General features: G+C 65.1%; 3 protein-coding genes across 5 annotated transcripts in view; all 3 read right to left on the reverse strand.

Moving 5' to 3' along the window:
• Positions 1 to 7,080: 7,080 nt before the first annotated feature.
• TMEM82 (transmembrane protein 82) lies at positions 7,081 to 10,453 on the reverse strand. The gene is made up of 6 exons (XM_002722328.6): positions 10,301 to 10,453; positions 10,105 to 10,177; positions 9,739 to 9,913; positions 8,778 to 9,198; positions 7,623 to 7,810; positions 7,081 to 7,404 (listed from the first exon to the last, which is right to left on the reverse strand). The coding sequence occupies exons 1-6, from the start codon at positions 10,386 to 10,388 to the stop codon at positions 7,315 to 7,317; spliced, it is 1,035 nt and encodes a 344-aa protein (XP_002722374.2). The 5' UTR covers positions 10,389 to 10,453; the 3' UTR covers positions 7,081 to 7,314.
• Positions 10,454 to 11,014: 561 nt separating this feature from the next.
• SLC25A34 (solute carrier family 25 member 34) lies at positions 11,015 to 14,755 on the reverse strand. Its single transcript, XM_008249760.5, has 5 exons — positions 14,130 to 14,755; positions 13,661 to 13,726; positions 13,430 to 13,582; positions 13,022 to 13,156; positions 11,015 to 12,242 (listed from the first exon to the last, which is right to left on the reverse strand). The coding sequence occupies exons 1-5, from the start codon at positions 14,505 to 14,507 to the stop codon at positions 12,060 to 12,062; spliced, it is 915 nt and encodes a 304-aa protein (XP_008247982.1). The 5' UTR covers positions 14,508 to 14,755; the 3' UTR covers positions 11,015 to 12,059.
• A 1,574-nt stretch (positions 14,756 to 16,329) lies between these two features.
• Positions 16,330 to 21,675, reverse strand: part of PLEKHM2 (pleckstrin homology and RUN domain containing M2) — a 38,889-nt gene continuing 33,543 nt past the window's right edge. For 2 of the 3 annotated variants that reach the window (XM_002722340.6, XM_017338263.4), the window contains 11 exons: positions 21,519 to 21,588; positions 21,335 to 21,425; positions 21,010 to 21,074; positions 20,549 to 20,637; positions 19,896 to 20,028; positions 19,478 to 19,668; positions 19,083 to 19,148; positions 18,449 to 18,608; positions 18,007 to 18,186; positions 17,817 to 17,933; positions 16,330 to 17,255 (listed from right to left, as the gene is read on the reverse strand). In XM_002722340.6, coding sequence (XP_002722386.4) covers positions 17,118 to 17,255; positions 17,817 to 17,933; positions 18,007 to 18,186; positions 18,449 to 18,608; positions 19,083 to 19,148; positions 19,478 to 19,668; positions 19,896 to 20,028; positions 20,549 to 20,637; positions 21,010 to 21,074; positions 21,335 to 21,425; positions 21,519 to 21,588 — 1,300 coding nt within the window. In that variant the 3' untranslated portion in view covers positions 16,330 to 17,117. The remainder of the gene's footprint in view (positions 17,256 to 17,816; positions 17,934 to 18,006; positions 18,187 to 18,448; positions 18,609 to 19,082; positions 19,149 to 19,477; positions 19,669 to 19,895; positions 20,029 to 20,548; positions 20,638 to 21,009; positions 21,075 to 21,334; positions 21,426 to 21,518; positions 21,589 to 21,675) is intronic. The other variant, XR_016211273.1, reaches the window with a different exon arrangement.

Consider the following 21,675-nt stretch of genomic DNA (forward strand, 5'->3'; position numbering starts at 1 on the left):
GAGGAGGATTAGCCTGTTGAGCCGCGGCGCTGGCCCTACTTTTTCTTAAACGACTTAAATTATGTTTCTGTTGCTTGCGAGGGCCAGGACGAAGGCTGCTGAGCTGGCATGGGCCTGACCCCCCCCCTTCCCTCTGGGCAAAGCCTGTGCTCTTGCCGCACTCTGCAGAGTGAGGGGTCGAGAGCATCCCCGGGCTGCTGGCTGCATCCCCACGCCGGGCCCAGCGGGGCGGGAGCAGCGCTGTGTCTCCAGCACCAGCACGGTGCTTGGCGCACAGTCGGCGCTCAGCGGCTCCCCCAGACTGTGGGGTCTCAGGCAGCTCTGGGAGCCCAGCACGTGGGGTCTAAGTAGGAGAGTGAGTGCCTGGGTCTGGATCTTGACTTCCTCTTCAACGTGCATTTTTCGCAAGACTTATTTATTTATTTGAAATGCAGAGTCAGAGAGAGAGAGAGAGAGAGAGAGAGGTCTTCCATCTGCTGTTTTTTACTCCCCAAATGGCCGCAGTGGCCAGGGCTGGGCCAGACCGAAGCCAGGAGCCTGGGACTTCATCTGGGTCTCAGACATGGTGTCAGAGACCCAGGCACTTGGGCCGTCTTCCGCTGATTTCCCAGGCGCGTTAGCAGGAAGCTGGATCAGAACTGGATCACAGCTCTCTGCTGTGGCCTGGGAAAGCAGCGCAAGACGGCCCAAGTGCTTGGGCCCCTGCACCCACATGGGAGACCCGGAGGAAGCTCCTGGCTCCTGGCTTTGGATCGGCGCAGCTCTGGCCATTGCAGTCAATTGGAGAGTGAACCAGCGGATGGAAGACTTCTTGCTCTCTCTCCTCTCTCTGTGTAACTCTGACTTTCAAATAAAACATTAAAAAAAAAAAAAGTGGAATCAGCCAGAACTGAAACCGGCACCCATAAGGATATTGGCATCGCAGGTGGTGGCTTACCCTACTGTGCCACAATGCTGGCCCCAAGTCATTTAATTTTTAAAAAGGTTTATTTATTTGAGAGGCAGAGTTATACAGAGAGGGAAAGACACACACAGACACACACACACACACACACACACAGAGAGAGAGAGAGAGAGAGAGAGAGAGGACTTCCATCCGTTAATTCACTCCCCAAATGGCTGCCAGGGCTTCTCCCTCTCCCTCTCCCTCTCCCTCTCCCTCTCCCTCTCCCTCTCCCTCTCCCTCTCCCTCTCCCTCTCCCTCTCCCTCTCCCTCTCCCTCTCCCTCTCCCTCTTCCCCAACCCCTCCCCCTCCCCCTCCCCCCTTTCCCTCAGGCCAAGCTGAAGCCAGGAGCCAGGAACTTCATCCAGGTTTTCCCTGTGGGTGCAGGAGCCTAAGCATTTGGCTCTCCCTTCTCCCTTGGGTGAGACTGACGCCCTCACTCTCCTATGCATTTCTCTCACTGAATCAAAAACTTAAAAAAAAAAAAAAAAGTGGAGCAGCAGGGACTTGAACCTGGAGCCCCTATGGGCTAACAGTACTGCAGGCCACAGCACCGGCCCCCTTTTATTCTCTTTCAACCTCGGGCTTTCTGGGAAGAAAGAACAAGTCACCCCCCACACGCACACAGGGTCAAGGCTGACCTAAAGCCTGGGGGAAGGAAAACCCTGAGCCCAGGGCTCCAACCCCTGCACAGCGTCCAGAGCAGCTCCTGGCGCAGGCGGGGCGCAGGCGCTCATCCCTCTGTGCGCCCTGAAGCCTCCTGGACAAGGCGGGGGAGGCCGGAGACAGCAGAGCGCGATGGGCGGCCTGGCCGCTTCGTGTCCCCGCCCCCCACCCAGGGGTTCCTGCTCCAAGTCAGCACCTCCTCCCCGGTGCTCTTGGCCACTGAGGCCAAGGCTGAGCCGCGGCGCCACAGGGCCCTCGTGGCCACGCGCAGGCCTTGGGGCTGTGGCCCAGCTGCGTTGCCCGCGTTCGTCACCGTGACACACCTGAGAGGGGTGACTCAGGCAGGAAAAAGCTTGCTCTGCCTCGGGTCTGGAGGTTCCCGGTCCAGGGCCGTCGGTCTGGTTCCTGATGAGACAGTGGTGGATGTAGGAGCCTGCGGCCGCCCGGAGGCAGAGGCCGGGCACCCCGCCTCTGTGTCCACGAGTGTTCACTTCTGTTCATCGACTTGAAAGGCAGAGGGGCAGGGAGAGGGACAGAGAGGGACAGAGAGGGCTTCCACCTGCTGGTTCACTCCCCCAGTGCCTGCAACAGCCAAGGCCGGGCTGGCTCAGGCCAGAAGCTGGGAACCCCATTCAGGCCTCCCGCATGGGTGGCGGGAACCCAAGGGCTCAGGCCATCGGCGGCTGCCTCCCCGGGCATGAGTCAGCGGGAAGCTGGGTTGAAAGCAGAGTGGCTGAGACCCGACCCGGACTCGCCACTGTGGGAAGTGGGGGTCCCGAGCCACTGCACAGCAACGCCACACCCCCTGTGTCCCTGAAGCCACCAGGATTTTATCGGGGGGCCCCACCCCAGCAATTTAACCCAATCTAATCACTTCCCAGGGCCCCACCTCCAGGCCTCACAATTGGAGTGCGTCTCCACCCTTCATCCATTAACCATTAACATTAGACCCTGGGGATCACACTCCCAGCCGCTGGGCCTTTGGGGGACCCCAAGCCAGTATGGAGCACCGGTCTCTATGGTCTTCTCCAAGCCAGTATGGAGCACCGGTCTCTATGGTCTTCTCCAAGCCAGTATGGAGCACCGGTCTCTATGGTCTTCTCCAAGCCAGTATGGAGCACCGGTCTCTATGGTCTTCTCCAACCTCTCAACAGAGGGGGGACACTGAGGCCCAGGGAGTCCCTGGCTCAGAACATGAGCTCCATCCACTCCCAGATCCTCTGGCTCCTGGCCACTCAACAGGCCACGTTTGTCGGGAAACACTCAAAAGCCAAAGGGGTGTTACAGCCCCGCAGCGGCCCGGCTCCCAGGCCACTAGCCTCACCCAGCAGGGCCAGCCTCCGCGGCTGCCAGTGACAACAATGTCTGGGTGTTAACCCCCCCGGGGCTGGGGCCTGAGCTGGCGGAGTGGCCAGGTCATCTGCTCAGAGACCCAGCGGGGGCTCCTGCGTTGGGGGCGAGAATGTGGGGCGGCTCAGGAGGGGGCTTGGGGCTCAGCACACTGCGAGGGCAGCCCCTCCTCCTCGGCCCAGGCCTCGGTGGCTGGGTGAGAGCCCCAGGGAGGAGGCCATCCTGGTGTCGCTGGCGGCAGGGGCTCCCGCGTCTGCCCCACGCCTCAGCTGCGTGCCGAGAATGAGCTCCTGTGTCCTCGCTGTTCCCAGCCCCGTCCTGAGCTGCCCCTGTCCCCGGGGGAACATCCACCCCTGGTAGCACCCATCTCAGCCCCCCCAGTCCCTCAGAGCCTCCTGAGTAAACCAGAGCCTGGTCTGCAGCCTGCCCACCTCCCGGGCAGCTAGAGCTGCGCTGACAACCAGGAGGGCAGCGACCCTCGGCCTCAGGTGGCCCACTGGCCCCTGTGAGGGCTGGGAGTTATGGAATGTTCTAGCAGGCCAGGTGCTGCCCAGGAAGGCTTTCCATGAAGTGTTCCCAAAAAACTGCCCAGAGAGAGAGAGAGAGAGAGAGAGAAAGAGATCTTCCATCTGCTGGTTCACTCTCCAAATGGCTGCAATAGCCAGGGTTGGACCAGGCCAAAGCTGGGGCCAAGAGCTTCATCTGGGTCTCCTATGTGGGTGCAGGGACCCCAGCACTTGGGCCATCCTCTGCTGCTTTCCCAGGTGCATTAGCAGGGAGCTGATTGGAAGTGGAGCACCGGGACTTACACCAGTGCCCATAAGGGATGCCGGTGTTGCTGGCAGTGGGTTTAACCGGCTGTACCACAGCGCCAGCTCCCCTGTTCACTTTCATCCACACTTTGTATTTTTTTTTTTTCTAAAAGAAGGACTCAAAGCCAGCAAGTCACTGTCCACGCAGCTGGACCCTCTCGCCCCGTGCTCAGCTCTTCTGTGGCTCCCTGTGCTCTCGGGGACAATGCCAGACCCCTTGTGATCGGGCCCCAGACCACTGCCACGGTGCCCCTCCTGTCCCCCCACCCGAGCCTTCGGTGCCGCCTGCGGGCTCCGTCATCTCTCCTGGGCTGCTCCAGATGCTTCCAGCCTGGGGCCCTGTTTCTGAACTCTTGAGCCTTAAAGCAACTCCGACGGGGCGGGTGCTTGGTGCAGTGGTTAAGGTGCCCCTGGGGAGCCCGCGTCCCGTACCGCAGTGCCCGGTTCCAATCCCAGCCCCTCCTCCACTTCCGGTCCAGCTTCCTGCTAATGTGCAAGGCGGGAGGCAGCTCATGAAGACTCAGGTGCTTGGGCCCCTGCCACCCACGTGGGAGACCCAGATGGAGTTCCAGGCTCTTGGCTTTGGCCTGGCCCAGACCTGCTACTGTGGCCATTTGGGAGCTGGAAGATGTTCCTCGCCCTCAGCCCCATCACGCTGCTAAAAACATAAAGGAATCTTTCAAAAAATAATAGAATAGGGGCCAGTGTTGTGGTACAGCAGGTTAGGCTGCCACTTGTGTGCCAGCATCCCCTGTTGGAGCGCGGGTTCGAGTCCCGGCTGCTCCACTTGCAATCCAGCTCTCCGCGAATGCACCTGGGAAAGCAGTGGTAGATGGTCCAGGTTCTGGGGCCCTTGCTTCCCACATGGGAGACCCAGATGAGTGCCTGGTTCCTGGCTCCTGGCTTTGGCCTGGCCCATCCCCGGCCACTGCGGCCGTTTGGGGAGTGAACCAGCAGATGCAAGATCTCACTCTCTGTCACTCTGCCTTTCACATAAATAACTAAGTCACTTATTTATTTATTTATTTAAATATATTTGTTTATTAAAAATAAGATGATACATCGGGGCAGGGGGTGATCATTTACCCCACAGCCGTAGATGGCAAATCCACCGGCCCTCGCCTGGCACGGTCCCTCTCTCACCCTTATGCAGCTCCGTTGTCCTCAGCTCTGTGAGCTGCCTGGGAGACCTCACTGCCCTGTCTGTCTCCCCTGGGGCTGCCTCTGAGGCCTGCGTCACTCCCCTGGCCTCGTCCCACCCTCCCTAGCCCAGTGCCGGCTGCCCGCAGTCACCAGCCCTGGCTCATTGAATGAATGAATGAGTGAGAGGTGAAGCAATGCAGGGTACGCAGCAGTGGGTTCTGGCGGGCGGGAGGGGACCCACTCGTCCCAACGCCAGCGCCCTAGGGCTCACCGCCCCTCTAAGCAGGGACTGGGGACCCTGGTGTCCCTACCCCGAGGCCTGGGCTTGGCGGACAGCGCCCAGGGTTGGGCTCCTGGTGTCCTCTGGGGAGAGCGTGCCGCAGCCCCAGCCCCTGCGGTGCGGCTCGCCCATGGCCTCCGTTTCTGCAGTTGGCTGGAGATCTGCTCAGTGCCTCACTTCACAACACTCGTTTGGTAGGAAGCCTTCTCCAGCCCACGTGGTCCCAATTTTTGTCTGGAAAACAGTCCTCGTGCCCGCAAAAAGGAAAGGGCTGCCGAGCCCAGTCCCCTCCTGGCCCGGTCCCCAATGGGTCCCAGGCTGTGCCAAGGACTGGGAGGCTGGGGCATCTTCCAGCAAAAACACAGGGCCCCGACTGGAGCCCAGAGCCCGGAGCCCAGTCTGGGGCTGGCAAGGGGCTGGCCCTGTGCCCAACCAAGTGCGCCATTTCCTCCTCGTCTCCCGCCAGCTTCCTATCCATTGCGAGTGAGCACAGTGCTCCCAGGCCAGGCTGGATTGGGGGAGGGGGCTTCCTCCCTCTGGGACCACACCCTGGACCGAGAGGCCTGATGGTAGGGTAGGACCGGGAACAGAGTTCAGAGGTCAAGGTCGAGCTGTCCTGGGGTGACCATGTCTGGGGGAATGTGACTGCCCTGGGGTCCTTCTAGTACCTTCTGCAGGCCGCCCCTGCCACCCGACTGCCCTGCCTCTGCTGCCCCACGAGGGCCACAGGCCAGCAGGCTCCTCTGCTCTGGGCAGAGCCCTGGGTTGAGGTCTTCCATCCCTGTGCAGCCCGACAGCCCCGGCCAGGAGGAGCCCAGCTCTGCTGGATGAAAGGTGGGCTAGAGCACATTCGTGAAACTGCCTGGGGCGCTCCTGCTCCACCCTGGGAGATGCCCCAACTCCAGGCCCTCCACAGAACCCCGGGCAGCAGGGAGCCCGCAAAGCCCCTGAGCTCTGGAGCTCAAGGCCACCTGGACCCAAACTCTGGCCACTTACGACCTGGGGGCCCCTGAGCAGTTACCTAACCTCTGCGAGCCTCAGTTTCTGAACGGGAAAAAGGGGTCTCATTCCCTGCCCCTGGGGGCCGGTGGGAAAGCGAAGTGTGCTCATCCAAGTGCCTGGCACACTGTGGTGCTCAGAGCGGGACAGCAGCTTGCCGGGACACACAGAACTTAGGCTGGGGCCAGCACTGTGGCGTAGCGGGTAAAGCTGCAGTCTGCAGTGCCGGCATCCCATACGGACGCCAGTTCAAGACCCGGCTGCTCCGCTTCTGATCCAACTCTCTGCTGTGGCCTGGGAAAGCAGTAGAAGGTGGCCCAAATCCTTGGGCCTCTGCACCAGCGTACTAGACCCAGAAGAAGCTCTTGGCTTCTGGCTTCTGGCTGGGATTGGCCTAGCTCTGGCCATTGTGGCCATTTGGGGAGTGAACCAGAAGATGGAAGACCCCCCCCCCACCCCGCTTCTCTGTAACTCTGCCTTTCAAATAAATAAAAAAATAAATTAAAAAAAAAAAGAGTTAGGTAGAGGAGCTGGCGCCCCACCCTCTGGCCTCTACGCACTGAGCCCTGAATGGGCTGAGATGGGAAGGACCCTCATGTTCTTAGATAAGTCAAGGTCAGGGCTGAGCCCCCAGGAGAGGCCCCAGCTGCTTCGTGCTCCCGTCAGCTGCTCCTCAGTGGGGAACGGGACGGGAGGTGGGCACCACGCACCCAGACTGCAAGTTGGTGTTAGGCCCTCCACCCCTGCCCCTTCCCGCCCCACGCTAGCTCCGCTCTGTCTGCAAGCAGCTCTGTGGCTCGGGGGACCCAGCCCCACCAGTCTCAGACTTGTCTCCCCAGACGGCCCGAGAGCCGTGTGACCTCAGCGAGGCTCCTTCCCTCTCTGTGTGTGATAGGAAGCCTGGTTGTCTTTATTGTTTGCAGAGGGAGGAGGCAGGGAAAGGGGGCAGCCGGGGCTCCTCGTCCCTCCGCCTGTGCCCACCTGCCCACCCCAGGGTCTCAGAGTGCCCCTCATCAAGGGTCCCGGTGTCTGCCCGAAGCAGGGGCCGGGAGAGCCCCACCAGTCTCCAGTGTCCAAGGTCGAGGCCTCGCAGGTCAGACTCCGGGTTCTCCTGATGCAGGTCAGGAGGGCGCCGTCTCCCGGGGCTGGGCGGGTGCAGGGGGCTGAGTCTGGCTTGGACTTGACCTTGACTGCCTCTGGGATGGGAAGTCCTGCGGGAGGGAGGGGGAAGGGCTGCAGGACACTGCCTGCCCCCCCCCCACCTGAGACCTTCCCATTCGGGGCCTCCGGGGGCCACTGGGGGTCGGCGGGGCCCGGCTCCAGGGCGTTGGGGTAGCAGCTCCTTCTGTCCCCAGTCCTGAAGGAGGCCACCTCGAGACCCCAGGGCTGTGTGGAGCAGGGCGTCGGGGTGGCGGGAGCGGGGGCTCACCTGCATGTGGCAGAGGTCGAGCAGCGTGCGGACGCCCACGAGACACCAGAGTTCAGCCAGCAGCGAGATGAGGAGGCCCAGGAGGTCCAGCCAGCGGCCCACGGTCAGCAGCAGCACGAAGAGACCGCCCATGCGCACCAGCACCGTCTGGACCTGGCCCCGCATGCCCGGGTTCTGCCGCTGCTCCTCTGGGGACAGGCGCACCTGTCACGGTCACTCCTGCCCCTCCCCTTGCAGCCCCACTCTCCGACCACCTGCAGGGCACCGGGCACTCCTACCGCCCCCTCACTACCTCCTCCCAGGTCTCCCTCGGATCTGGGTAAGAGACCCCAGCCCGGGAGTGGACCTGACCCCCACCTCCCCAGGGAGCCCTGGGGCTCCTTGCCCGCGCACAGCCCGGTTCCCACTGCCCCTCCCTGCCTCCAGCCACTTCCTCTCTGCTCCTGTCCCTGCAGCCCCTGTTGGCTGCCCAGCTAAAGTGACCTCTGCACCCATCAATGAGGTCCCGGCTCTGCCCGTACCCCTGCCAGGACTCCCCTGCCTCCGAGGGCCCGCCTCCTCCCCAGCCTCACCTCCTCCCTGCCTCGCTCCCCCGTGGTCCCTGTCTGTAGCCGTCCCAGCTTTCTCCCTGTTCACAGAGCACACTATGCTCACGCCCACCTCAGGGCCTTTGCACTGCCGTTCGCACTGCCTGGGGGGCCCTTCCTCACCCTGCGGCTTCCATCCCACCCCAGCTCTGCAGCCAGGAGCCTCCTCCTAGGGCCCGGCTCAGTCTCCCCTGCGTAAAGCCCTGTGAGTGTCCTCGCACGACAGCTCGGTCTGGCCGATGAGGGTGCTCAATGCTGGCCATTCATCTCTTCCCTGTGCCCTGGGGCGGCTCCCTGCAGTTGCCACGCCTTCACTCACTCTGGGCGTGGCTTGTTCTGGAGCCCACAACCCCCCACCCCCACCCCTGCCTTTCTCAGTGAGCTCCATCTCCAAGGCCCAATCCCAGCACAGCTCCTCGGGGCCCCCAGGTGGGAGCACCCTTCTCTGTGGTGTGGCCTCTGCCCCTGGGCCCGGCTCCCTGGGAGGCAGGGATAGGCCAGGGCCTGGGCCTGCAGGCGGTGGGATGTGATGGCGATGGAGAGGACCCAGCCCCCGCCGGCGCCCCACCTTGCATGTGGATGACCAGCAGTGTGTAGCAGATGCTGAGCGGCGTCCAGAAGCGCACGGCCTCCGAAGTGGTCAGGAAGTCCCGGTTGATGAGGGCCACGGCCGCCACGTCGCCCACGGCAAAGGCCACGGCCAGGGCGCGGCCCAGCAGCCTGGGGAGGCCGCGCGCGCCGGCCAGCAGGCCCAGGCAGACGCCGCAGGAGCGCTGGCCGCTGTGCAGCTCGTACAGGCGGCAGACGTGGTGGCGGAGGCGCCGGGCGGCCGAGGTGAGCAGAGCGGCCAGCCCGAGGCTCAGCAGCAGGTTGAGCGTGCGGTGGGGGGCGCCCTCCTGCAGGAAGCTCAGGCCGCAGCTCAGCCCGCAGCCCAGCGAGTACTGGCAGAGCAGGAAGAGCCGCAGCCTCTCCTGGGTGTCCTGGGAGCCCTGCGGGGGAGGTGGCGGCTGTCCTGTCGGGAGGGGGACACCGCACAGGCGGCCAGGGCCCCAAGGGTCCCCGGAAACGGAATATAGGCTCCAGGTAAGCCCTACAGGGTCATTCTCTCGCCTGGGTTCTGATCACGTGCCTGGCACCCATTTGTTAGCTCAAGGATCGTGGTGCGGAGCCTGGAAGACCTGGGTTAAAAGCCCGACTCTATCGGCTGCTGGGTGACCTTGGGCCTCGGTTTCCCCATCTGTGAAACAGGTGTCACGGCAAACCTTTATCCTGGACGGCGGCGATGTCTTCTAGTGCGGGCCTGGCATTTGACAAGCTGGAGGCACAGGCACCGCTGCTGTTTTCTCGGGACAGGGGCGGGACCCACGGGGCCCCTAGACTTGTCCTGGCCCATCAGAAGCCCCGGGTGCAAACCGCAGCCTTGCTTCTGCACCCCCAGGAGAGGGGCTCCTGTGGGCTCCGTCCTCCCCGTGCCTGCCTCGTGCCAGGGCCAGGGGCTCACTCACCCACTGCGCCCCCTGCAGTCTCACCTTGCTCAGGGTCAGCAGTGTGGACACAGCCCGCAGGGAGAACTCCAGCACCACCAGGGCGGCCACCCGGACCCCCACGACAGCCAGGAGCAGGGCCAGCCCTGCCAGGTGCAGCGTCTCCAGCAAGGACCACTGGGCCCGCAGCCGCTCCATCTGAAGCCGCCACTCGGGGTCACTGTGGGCCACAGCGCACGTGGCAGTCACTCCCTCCAGTGGCCTCAGCCCCGGGAGGGAGTCCCTGAGCCACCAGCCACACCCACTGTGGTCGGGGGCAGGGGTGGTCTCTCCCAGAGAGACCAGTCACAGCACAGGACCCAGGGGCCTGGCAAGGGGCTGGGGCCGGGGGGAAGGGCCGTGGGCACTCACTTGGCACAGCCCACGAAGAAGTAAACCCGCAGGAGGTTGCTCAGGACAGAGACTCCGCAAGCCCCGACGAGGCCTGGGCGGGTGGGAGATGCATCAGGTGCTGGGCGTCAGGCGGGGTCCTGGTGGCCAGAGACCCACGTGGGTGGGGCCCACCTGCAGGGGGCGGAGCTGAGGCGGAACGGGGAGGGGCGCTCACCTCGCAGGAGACAGTCGAGGAGGCTGGAGCCCCACTCGAGGGAGGGGAGGCCGGGGAGCCAGGAGGGGAGGTCCGGCAGGGAGAACATGGCAGCCCGGGGTCCAGCCCCAGCCTCCCCGCCAGGTCTGCGCAGAGACACTGACGTCACCGGGCAAAGGTGTCGGCAGAGGGGTGGGGAGGAGCCAGGAGGGGTCAAAGGCCCAGGGCAGGAGGGAGACAGAGGCCTTAACCCTTCCAGCCCATAGGAAAGTCCCGGCTCCAGGGACAGCAGCCTTGGGCAGCGTGGGTTGAGGGGTCTCTGCCCCTGCTCAAGTCTGGGATCCCCTGAACCACGCCTTCCTGAAGTCCCAGGTCTGGGTCCTGCCTACTCTTGGTGTGTGTAACGCATGGGCTCTGCCCTCAGCCCCAGTTTGATTTCCGGCACAGCCTGGGTTTCCCAGGTCTGGAGTCTGGCTCCGCCCCTTCTGAGACCGGCCAGGCCCTGACGTTCCACACCCAGTGGTGGGGTCCCTTCCTCACTCCGCCATCTCTCAGGCCCTGGGACGGCTCGTCTTGCAGTTCCTCCCAGGGTCCACGAGGTGGCAGGCTTCACCTGGGCCAACCAGGGTGCGACCTCCTCCCACCCTCTTCCCAGACAGCGAGCACCGAGGGGCGGAGGGATCCGGGGGTGGGGCACCAGGGATAGGGGTGAATGAAGCCGCCAGAGAGGAATGGTGAACGTAAACAAAATAGAAAACTTTATTGGAGTGTGCAGTAGGCCGTGGGCGTGGGAGCAGCTCCGCCGGGCCACGGGGCACGGCAGGGAAGGCGCCGGGGCTGCGGGTTCCTTCCAGGGAGCTGCGGTGCACTCTGCAGTCCAAAGGTCAGGGCGGGCCTCCCGAGCACACCCGTGGCAGGAACGTGGCCATCCCGAGAAGAGCCTAGGGCCTCTATGGCCCGAGTGCCAGCCCTGCCCTGCAGCCCGCCCGGGCACGCCACCTGCTTCGCTGGGCCCACCTTCTGGCCTGTGCAAAGGCCCACAGTGCTGGGCACCTCAATCAGAGCCCTGGCTGCCCGCGTATGGGCCCGCCTGTGCGGTCCTGTGTGAGAGGCCCAGCCCCAGCTCCTCCCCGGCTGGGACTGCAGAGACAGGAGCGCAGAGGGCATGCAGGGTCAGCAGGAGGACCCTCGTCCATCCCACGGGACTGGTGTCCTTGTAAGAAGGGCTGGGGACAGGTGCTTCCGGGAGGAGGCGGCATCTCCACGCCCAGGGACGCCAACCCTGCTGAAGCCCCGCATTTGGACTTCCCGCCTCCAGAGAGTGAGAACTGTCCACCGTCCACACCAACCAGACGGATGGTGTCCACACCAACCAGACGGGTGGCGAGGCCCGGCCCCGTGCTGCAGCCGCCGTCATCCTGGCCCCCAGAGTCATTGCCAAGGGTGGCGAGAGCTGAACCCCAGCCCGGGCTCTGTCGCTCAGAGCCATGTGGCTTCCGTCAGAGCAGCGTCACCCTCCCCCACCCCCAGCCCGGGCCTCAGCTGGCTTGGGGCAAAGGATCTTAGGCGTTTCATCGCGTTTCAGGGCCAGACCCGCGGATGTCCCTGTGTCCCCCGGCCGGGGAGACTCACACCTGCCGCAGTGATTTTAGCACTGGGCCAGGCTCTGGGGAGTGGAGACCCAGCGCACTCAAGGCAGCGCCCAGAGTCGGTGGGCCTGAGGGGCTGTGGCGGGCGGGGGACAGCCAGTCCTGCTGGCGTGGGCGGTCCTTCCGGGCCCCTAGGCGCGCTGGTGCTGGACCTGCAGGGCCGCCTTGCGGAGCTCGTCCCAGAGGAACATGCTGAGGATGGTGTGGGGGCCCAGGCGCAGGTAGGCGGGGCCCAGCCCCTTGTAGAGCGCCAGGGGCCCCTCCTGCCGCCAGATCTTCAGCAGGCAGTCGGCGAGGCCCCCGTACAGCTGGCCCTGGGGACAGACGTGGGGCGAGTGTCACGGCAAGGGCACACCCGGGAGTGACTGCTGCCATCAGAAAAGGGCCCCACTTGGGGGCTGGCGCCATGGCGCAGGGGGCTAAGCCCCCACCTGCAGCGCCGGCATCCCATGTGGCCACCAGTTCGAGACCAGGCTTCTCCACTTCCGATCCAGCTCCCTGCTCATGTGCCTGGGAGAGCACTGGGAGATGGCCCAGTCCTCGAGACCCTGCACCCACGTGGGAGCCCTGGACGAAGCTCTGGCCAAGCCCCAGCTGTTGCAGCCATTTGGCAGGTGAGCTGGCAGATGGAAGATCTCTCTCTAACTCTGCCTTTCAAATAAATAAAAACACTTAAAAAATAAAAATAAAAAACCAAAACAGGCCCCACCTCCAGCTGGGCCTCCAGGCTGCCACATTAGAGTTGGGGGGGCCTCTTCCTCCAGGCAGCCACAGCCCCAGGCCAGGAGGCTCAGCATGGCTGATGGCGCACAGGCACCTTCAGATTGGGGGCATCGCGGAAGGCCTGGCTCCCTGCTCACAAGCTGGGGGACCCCAGGAGAGACGCTTCACCCCCAACTGTCCGTTTCCTCTTTAGGAAAGGATGGGATAGGATCCTGTGAGGAAGGGCTTAGCACCTGTGTTGGCGCTCGCTCGGCAAAGCAGCCCGATTCCTGTGTGCATGTGTGTGTGTGCACCCGTGTGTGTGTGTGTGTGTGCACGCGGTGGGAGGGAGACCCAGCAGCCCATCCTCCCGACCCCGGCCCCCGCTCACCTTGCCAGCCCCATCCACCGGCTGATTGTACAGCCGCGTGCTGACCACGTCGAAGGGGGTCATGACAGCCACCACGGCTATGCTGCTGACCATGCCCCCGGCCAGGGCCACCAGCCAGCTGTCCTCAGGGAGCCACTGTGGGGATGCCAGAGCCCGCTGATCGCGTGGCGCCCTTCCAGCCCCCAGCACAAAGGGGGCCGGAAAGGCTGGGGTCCCTGGAACAGGCGAGTCCCCAACCACCATTATCCCCCCAACCACCCTGAGCCCCTCACAGCTCCACGGAGCCAGCTGACCCCCACTCAGATGGCAGAGCCCAGCCCCCAGCCCAGCGCCCTCTGTTGCCACCCTGGAGCTCCCTGTGTGGAAGGAGGCAGGCGACCCCCACCCCCACTCCCGCCCGCCCCTCACCTGTCGCTCCTGCACCCAGGCCTTGGCAGAGGCGAAGGTAGCCAGCTGGGCGGCCGAGCCCACCATGACGCGGGGCACGGCCCCGCCCACGCCCCGCCACAGCCCCAGCAGGCCTTGCTGCCGCCAGATGGTCTCCAGGGCGCCCAGGACGCTCTGTGGGAGGGCACAGGGTCAGCCGGGGAGCCCCGCCAGCCAGCCCTGCCCAGGACGCTCTGGGGAGGGGGTGCCCACCTCGTGTTGGTGCTGGTGCCCCACGGCCATGGCGGCCACCGTCTGGGCCTGCAGCTGCGTTTTGACCTGCGAGGACACAGCGGGTGAGGGGCTGGGGACGGGTCAGTGCCTGAGGAGGGTCCCTCACTGTGACCCCACACCTGACGGGGCTGGGGGTCAGCCTGCACTTGCACCTCCGTGGGACTGCAGAACGTCTGATCAGTGCACTGCACGGCACTCATCTGTGACGTACACAGGCCCCCGGCGAGAAGCGAGCGAGCCGGGATTCGAGCCAGCTCCTCTCCTGCCACCCTCTCGCCTCCTCCCCTGGCTGAGGACTGGCAGGGCAGGGGCCCCAGGAGTGAGGGTCAGGGCAAGGCCCCGGTATACAGATTCGAAGCCCCACCTGCCGGCCCCACCCAACCCAGGGCCACTAAGCCCAACCCCTGCAGAGTCCTTGGGATGGGGTGGGGTAGGACAATGCACTTACCAGGTAAGCAGGGCTCCCCACAAAGGCTCCTAGCGCCCCAGCCACGGCCCCAGCCACCACGGTGCCGCCCGGCTGCTGGGTGAGGCCCACCTGGCACGCCAGGCTGTAGCAGTAGAAGCGGACTCCGTTCATGAGGCCCTGGTAGAGGAGGCCGGCGGCCAGCCCCTTCTGCAGGCCCCACAGCCCATCTGCACGGGCCACTGCAACCACCGAGGCTACCAAGCCCCGGTAGGGCCTCTGGTAGGTGCCCCGGGCCTGCAGCTCCCCCTGCAGCTGCAGCCGCGTCTTTACCACCTCCAGGGGGTTGGTGAAGACACAAGCCAGGCAGCAGGCCGAGGCACCCAACACCAGGTCCACAGCTGGGGGCACTGTCTCCATGGACTCGGCGCCAGGGGCCGGCCGAGCCCAGGTCAAGGGCACGGCACGGGCCCTGGGGTGCTGGCGTCTAGGCTGTCTGCGCCCCCTTGGGGCCACAGGACCGACGACCCAGGGAACCTGGGGCCATGTCTAGAGGGCTGGGGACCTGAGGGACAGGTCCTCAGCAGCCTGCGGTCCCGGGCGTCTCAGAAACTCACTGGCTCAGCTCCTCAGAGCCGGTGGAGCCTGGGACTCGCCACACCCCTGCTGGCTCTGACCAATCCCAGCTGCCTCTGGCCGGGGCGGGCCTGGACCCTGGGATCTGGGGGAAAGGTCACCTGGTGCTGGAGGGCGAATGGGGGTGGGGGAAGGTGCCTGCCCTTCCTCGTCCTGCCCTCCCCTGGCTCAGCCTGTACTGCTCCAGCTCAGGGCCCTGGGCACGGACAGCGCCCCAGGAAGCCCTTGGCACAGGGTGCAAGGGAAACCCAGCAACCACCTCCCTCTGCCTGCCGCCACCTGTGTGGCTTCCCCTTCCCAGGCCTCAGCCTTACCAACCCGGCTCCTGCAGTCTGCGGTCCCGCTCGCGGGCCCTGGGACCTGGTTTTGCTCCCATGCCCAGGAGGGGTCCTCCAAACGCTCGTGGCATGTGCCACGGATGGATCCCATGCGTGGATCTCAAAACTATTTTGCACCAAAATAAAATTGTCTTTCGATTCCATTTTCCCAGGCTCTCTGGAGGCCCCTCACGTGTTCCTGCCACTTTAGCCTCACTGTGGGCACCCTCAGCGCATGCGCTCTCTGGCTCTCCCGAGAGGGGGACTTCGTCTTCTCTCTAAGGCGGCTGCGGCACAGACGATGCTTGCCGAAGTCAAGTGACAGTGACCTGGATGCCAGCGCCGCACCCCACTACCGCCGATCCTACAACCGGGGCGGTACCACGTGGCTCACGGGCAGTGGTGCACGTGGTGTTGTGACGCCGGCAGAGGGACGAGGTGCCTCCCGGGCGGAGGTCTCCCCACACCGCCCAGAACGCCGCACGGTTTAAAAAGAATGAACTGCCTGTTTCTGGAATTTGTCCGTTTACTCTGTGGGAGACCGCGGGTGCCCGGCACTGGGCTGCGCCCCCGCTTGGGCTCCCGGGATCTGGGGATGAAGAGCGAGGGCCGCTGGGTCTCGGGGTGTGGCCTTCGGCTTCAGGTGCTTGGCCAGGAAGGGCTTGCCCATCAGGCCCTCCCCACCTCCCGGGCTGGGGCAGGAGGCCAGGCCCTGGGACAGGAATGGCCCCCTGTGCCTGGGGAGATGGGGACTCCCACCGCAGGGCACTGCTGGGGGCGCCGTCTGTCCCCAAGGTGGTTCTCTCCCCCAGGCCACGTGAATCACCCGTCTCAGGTGAAGCCAGAGGCAGAGCGGCAGCCCCTGGGACCCCGCAGCTTTGCGGCCTCCACCCCACCCCCTCCTGTGTCCTTGTCCTCGCAGGTGTGAAGCGGTGGCAGGCTTGGCATCCTCGGGCCAGTCCCCAGGGGACAGCTTGCACATGTCTGGATTCATCCCAAGAGCAAGTGATACCCACCCTGCAGGCTGTGGAGACGGGGACGGCAGGGAGCTGCTGCCCAGGGCTGCGTGGGCAGGCAAGGGGACGGCGCTGGCCAGCGGGCCCTGGCAGCACATCCCGCCCTGGGGCAGGAGCTTGTGGCGGCCTCTGCCCCGGTCCCAGCAGGAACCCAGAGGGAGGGCAAAGGTCAGGCCAAGAAACTCCCAGGGCACAAAGCAGACCCTGGAGGATGTCTGTAGACAAGGGGTTCGACCCCAGCCCACCCAGCTCACAGACGGCCAGGCACGAGTCTTGGCAATATAACGTCTATTTTATTTTAAAAAACAAACCCAAACCACCTGACCCGTTCCCCAGAGGGCTCCTGACAGAGCTCCCGGGCAGGGCCTGGCTCCAGCCAAGCAGGGGCCGGTGAGGGGTCGTCACTGTGGACACCAGGCTGCGGGCTCCGCTCCCCTCCGGCCCCTTCCCCCTGCTCTTTGCTCCTCATCCCTGGGTCCTGTGGGCACTGCAGGGTGGGGGAGGCGGGGGCGGGGCCGTGGGCATGCAGGGCCTCGTGGCAGCCTGGGCGGGCGGCCCCGCCAAGGCGCTGGGCTCCGGCGAGGCGGCAGCTGTGCGTGGGGCTGGGTGAGTGAGGGCACATGCACAGTCACAGGTGTCCCAGCCTCCCTGCGCGGCTGGAAGTGCTCAGAGACAAACAAGGACAGCTGGGCACCCACGGTCCCCAGGAGGCCCCGAGCCTCTGCCCGGGCTCCTGCCCCAGGAAGTCCTTTCACTCCCCCGCCCCCCAGATGGATTTCCCCTCATCACCATCGGAGGCGGCGGCCTGGGGGAGGGCGTGTGACCACAGAGCCCACAGGGCTCAGTCCCTCTGCCCAGCGACCCGCAGTCGCTACCAGCCGGGCACCCGTTCCAGGTCCCAGGAGTGTCCCCAGCACACAGCGTGCTGCCGCCTGGGGCAGGGTGGACTGCCGAATGGTGTGGAGGCCTGGCCCCGCGCGGTGCCTGACCCGGCTGTGACAGTGAGCCTGCTGGCCGGCCACCTCCCGTTCCCCCCACCAGGGGTGCCGCCCAGCCCTGCCTCAGCACCAGGGGTCGCGGGAGGCTCTGCCACGGCACAGGCTGTCGCTCCGCTGCCAGGCGCCGTGGATGAGGCTCAGGGCGTCCTCAAACTTCTGCTTGCTGGCGGCTTCGTGGATGGCCTTGTGGGGGAGGTCCACCTGAGGGGCCGGGCAGGCAGCAGGTGTAGGCTCCAGTCCCAGTGGCCACGGCGGCTCCCAGCTCGGCTGTGGCCACGGACCCGTGAGGCCTCCCTGGCCAGATTCCAGGCCTCTCCCCGGGAAACACTTCCAGGCTGCTAGACTCCCCTGCTATACCAAGAGTGGCTCAAACTGGCCAAGGGGCGGTGGCCCCTGGTGGCCCTGTGCAGGACAGCACTGCCCAGGACCATCCCCAGCCCTGAGTGAGGCCAGAACACAGCACGTGCTCAGAACCCACCCGTCCAGGGTTTAATGCTCCGAGGGCCGGCACAGTCCTGCAGGCCTGTGCCCCATCAGCTGGGCACGGCTCCAGCCCACATTAAGCCCGGAGCCCAGGCTTGGATCGGAGCTGAGATCAGGAACTGTATTTCCCGGGTTCTGTTTTCAGCTTTCACTGGGACTCGCTGGGGGTCCTAAGTTCGTGTGTCTGTCCCTGAGCTGCTGTCCCCGGACCCTCACAGCAGGTCCTGAGGGCAGGTGGGGGCTCCTTCCCGCAGGGAGGGGCTCCCGGGCAGCTGGTACCTGGTAGATGGTTCTCCAGCTGGAGCTCAGTGCAGACAGGAACCGGTCCAGTTCCGAGGTGCAGCTCAGGTAGATGACCCACGGTGGGGGCAGCTGCTGGCCCTCCTGGGAGAACTCCTGGGGAGGCAGGCCCCGTGAGCAGATGGGGCTTCCCTTCTGTGGGGCTGCCCCCATCACCCCCCCTGCTCACCAAGACACAGTACTCCTTGCCCGGCTCCAAGGAGACAGCGCTGACGTCAGCCAGCCTGGCAGTGCCCAGGGAGCGGAAGAAGCTGGTCTGGCAATCCTCGTGGCATGTGAAGAGGCGGTCGTCGGTGATCACCAGGCAGCAGGGGATGCAGGGGCTAGGAGCGACCCCCTGGGGGATAACCTGCAGCATTGGGGGCGGGGATGGGCAAGCTGGTGCTCCCGGGCTGGCCTGGACCAGGCTCTTGGTCAGGGCCCCAGCCAGCCCCTCTGACAAGCGCCAGCCACCTCGGAATGTAGGTGGGGATGGAGTGACAGTGACCTGGGCCAGGCTGCAGGTGGCCCGGTCTCCGGGTCTGTTCCTGGGCTACCCCAGAGGTCCCCCGGCCTCCCAGATTGCTCTGTGACTGGTGTGGACGCGGGGACGGGACCCTGCAGGCACTCACCCCTTTGGACACGGCCTGGCAGAGGTGCTGCATCCAGTCGGCCATCTCGGCCTCGCTATCGGCGCTCAGCTCCAGACAGGGCCGGTCGGCAAGAATGACCTGGAAGGCGTGGGGCCGATCCGTGGTGTTGGATCTCCGGCAGCCACCGCACTGCTCCCCCCTGGGCCAGAGGAGGAGGGGTGAAACGGGGCGAGGAGGCAGAGGCGGCCAGGGCCCCTGGGGCTGCCTGGGGGCTGGGGGGCACGGGACGGCTGTGGCAGCCCCACCCCTTTCTGTGCAGCACCCTTTATCCCTGTGAATCACCATCAGCTTTCCAGGCACCCACACAGGGTGTGGGCGGGGGTGAGGTCTAGCCTCGGCACTCAGGTGTTGATCCACACCACCTCTCAAGGCTGAGGGCCTGTGTGTCTACCTCCCAGCGGGCCGGGAGCTTCCTGGGAAGCGGGACCCTTGCTGGCCCGCGGCAAACCCGGGGCCCCGGCAGGGCTGGCTTATGGGGGCTGCCGAGGATCGGCCATCTCAGCACAGGGAGAACACGAGCTCTAGGCCCGGGCTCAGCTGGAACCTTGACCTTCAGGCAGCAAGGCCTGGCCCTGACCCTTGCCCAGCACCGCCCACCTCCTGGGACACTCACCCCATGTTCACGGAGAGCAAGGGGATGACGTCGGTGCGCTCCGGGTACTGGTAGAGGATCCCGTTGCTGCGGGGCACAACACGGCAAGGGTAAGGCCTGCCCATGCACTGGGGGCCAGGCGGGGCCCAGAGCCCAGGGGTCCCTCACAGGCTGTGGTCACGAAGACCAGGGGAGGGAGGGTAAGGAAGGGATGGGGGAAGCACAGCTAAGGTGTCGTCCGCGGGACCCACCCGAGGGTGCCTGGGTCCCCGGGGGGACAGGCTTGTGCAGAAACCCTAGCAGCCGGGCGCGTCTACTCCTCAGCCCCGGCTAGAAGGGAGGGCTCCTCCTCGGGCCCCTCCGCAGTGACCTGCCAGAGGTCCACGCTGCGGCGTGGGGGAGCCGCTGGGCTCTACCTGAGCACCACGAAGCAGGTCTTCCAGTGCTCCTTGCCCAGGTAGGAGGTGCCCGCCTTGTAGTGCAGCACGCCTTCTTTGGTGATGGCCCCCTCCGGGGGTGAGCAGTGGCAGGGCACGGGGCCCAGGGACTCATCCGTAGGGTCCTCCCAGTGCACTAGCCCGTAGAAGTGCACGGTCACGGTGGACGCCTGGAGCAGCGGACAGCAGACAAGGCGGCTGGGGTTTGTGCCAGGCCATGGTTCACAACGGCCCAGCACCAGGAGCAGCCACTGAGACGGCAAGAGGGTTCTGGCTCCCGGACACGCGCCAACAAGGGAGGAGGACGAGGCCCAGGGCAGGGGAGCTCCTCCTAGGCGTGCGCCTCACTTGACCCCAACCCCGAGGCTGGCTGTGCAGTGGCAGCTCAGGGACTGACCTCACACTTCGATTCCTGGGCCACAAACTTGGCCAGTGCCAGCTTCTCCATGGTGGCATCGGTCAGGACGCTGGGGTAGGGTGGCTCCCGGCAGCCTCTGATCATGGCTGACTTCAGCGACGCCAGGAAGAACCTGCACAGGGAGCGCATCTGCAGTCGGAGGCCTGGGGACGGAGCTGCCTCAGTTGGACAGGACTTTGTCCTGGGAGCTCCCGGCCTGCAGGGGTCACAGAGACCTGGGGAGGGAACCTGGCTGGAGCCAGCGGTCAGGGCAGTAGTAGGGGCAGGGATGGGTACGCGTCCATGGTCATCAAACGGTAACCGGAAAAGGCCAAAGGGACACAGATCTTGGCTGTGAGGGAAGACTGGACGTTAGCAGGCCCTGAACGATGGGGTCTTGAGGGCCTCGCCCACCTAAGCATTGGCCCCGCGCCTTCCTCGCCATGGGAAGACTCACGCGCCCCTCCCCTCTGTAGGTCACAGGGGCTGAGGTCATCTGGGCTGACCTCGTGACTCAGCGGGTTGCTGGCTGCCCACTCTCCTGCCTCCGACAGACCACAAGCTCCAGAGGGAACACGTTTTCTCCACGACCACCCCCGGGGCAGAGGCTGATTCTCCCGTCCTGGGGGGTGGGCGGTGGGGCGGTCACTCACTCAGCCAGGGCCACGTCAGCTGTGTCCAGCAGAAAGTGCTTCCTGCGGTTGGTGCACACCAGCTTCACCGTCTGCTGGTCGAGGCCAACCTGCCGGAAACCAAGCCCGACATGCACACAGGGCTTGGCGGCCACCCGGCGGGGGCAGGGAGGGTGGGGGGCAGCATGGCCAGACCGAGCGCTGGCTGGGGAGGGAGGAAGCACATCCTGGGGTCACCATGAATAGAGCCACCAAGGCCTGGGGACTGGCATGAGCCAGAGAGGCACAGTCAGAAACCCGGCGCAGGGAGAGGCGTCCTCAGATTCGGTTCCCAGTCCCGGTCTCACACACGGAAGCCTGAGTCAGGCTGGTGCCCGGCTCCAGGGGCCGGGACAGGGGAGGTACCTGACTGGAGCTAAGGGCAGGGGGCCCAGGAAGCCCTGTACCTACAGCAGGTGCACCAGCTTCAGACCAGAACTCACCGACACATAGTCAAGTTCATTGTAAGAAACAGCCTCTTCCACCAGGTATGGCTTCTCTGTGGCCCCTGAGAGACGAGACCCCAATACCTATTACCCCACTGACCTCTCCTCCCTCCTGGACCCCGTTTTCCAAGACTTGGCCCCCTCTGGAGGGGACTCCCTTGCCCTGAGAACTGCAATGACGGAGTGGGAGGAGCACGGGGTGTTCACGGAGGGGTCCCTGGGTGCAGACAGCCACACCTTCCTTGGTGCCCCTGCATCACCACGCCCCACTTGGGGGCGGCGCCACTCGTCCTCTGCCCCCCCCCCCCCGCGGTGCAGGCACCTTTCCGCAGCAGGTAGACGTAGCAGTCCGTGAGCAGCACGTACAGCAGCTGCAGGTTACCCTCCATGTGCCCGGTGCTCATCCGGATCATCTGAGGGGCCGAGGCACACAGGTCAGGCGCGGGCGCCCTCGCGAGCGGCCACTGGCCCAGCCTGCCCGCCCTGGCCCGAGTCCCCGGACTCACTTTGAACAGCTGCTCTTCGTTTTCCCGAAACACGTGGATCATCAGCAGGAGTAGGTGATTGTTGTCTACTCTGGGGAGGGAGACGTGTGGGAGGACGAGGGTCAGGGCCGGGGCCGGCGTGCGGTGGCTCCATCTTCCCCAGGAGCCAAGGTGAGGG

Source organism: Oryctolagus cuniculus, chromosome 7, assembly GCF_051225735.1.
Source record: "Oryctolagus cuniculus isolate XC-2025 breed Fujian yellow rabbit chromosome 7, ASM5122573v1, whole genome shotgun sequence".
Taxonomy (NCBI): Eukaryota; Metazoa; Chordata; class Mammalia; order Lagomorpha; family Leporidae; genus Oryctolagus; species Oryctolagus cuniculus.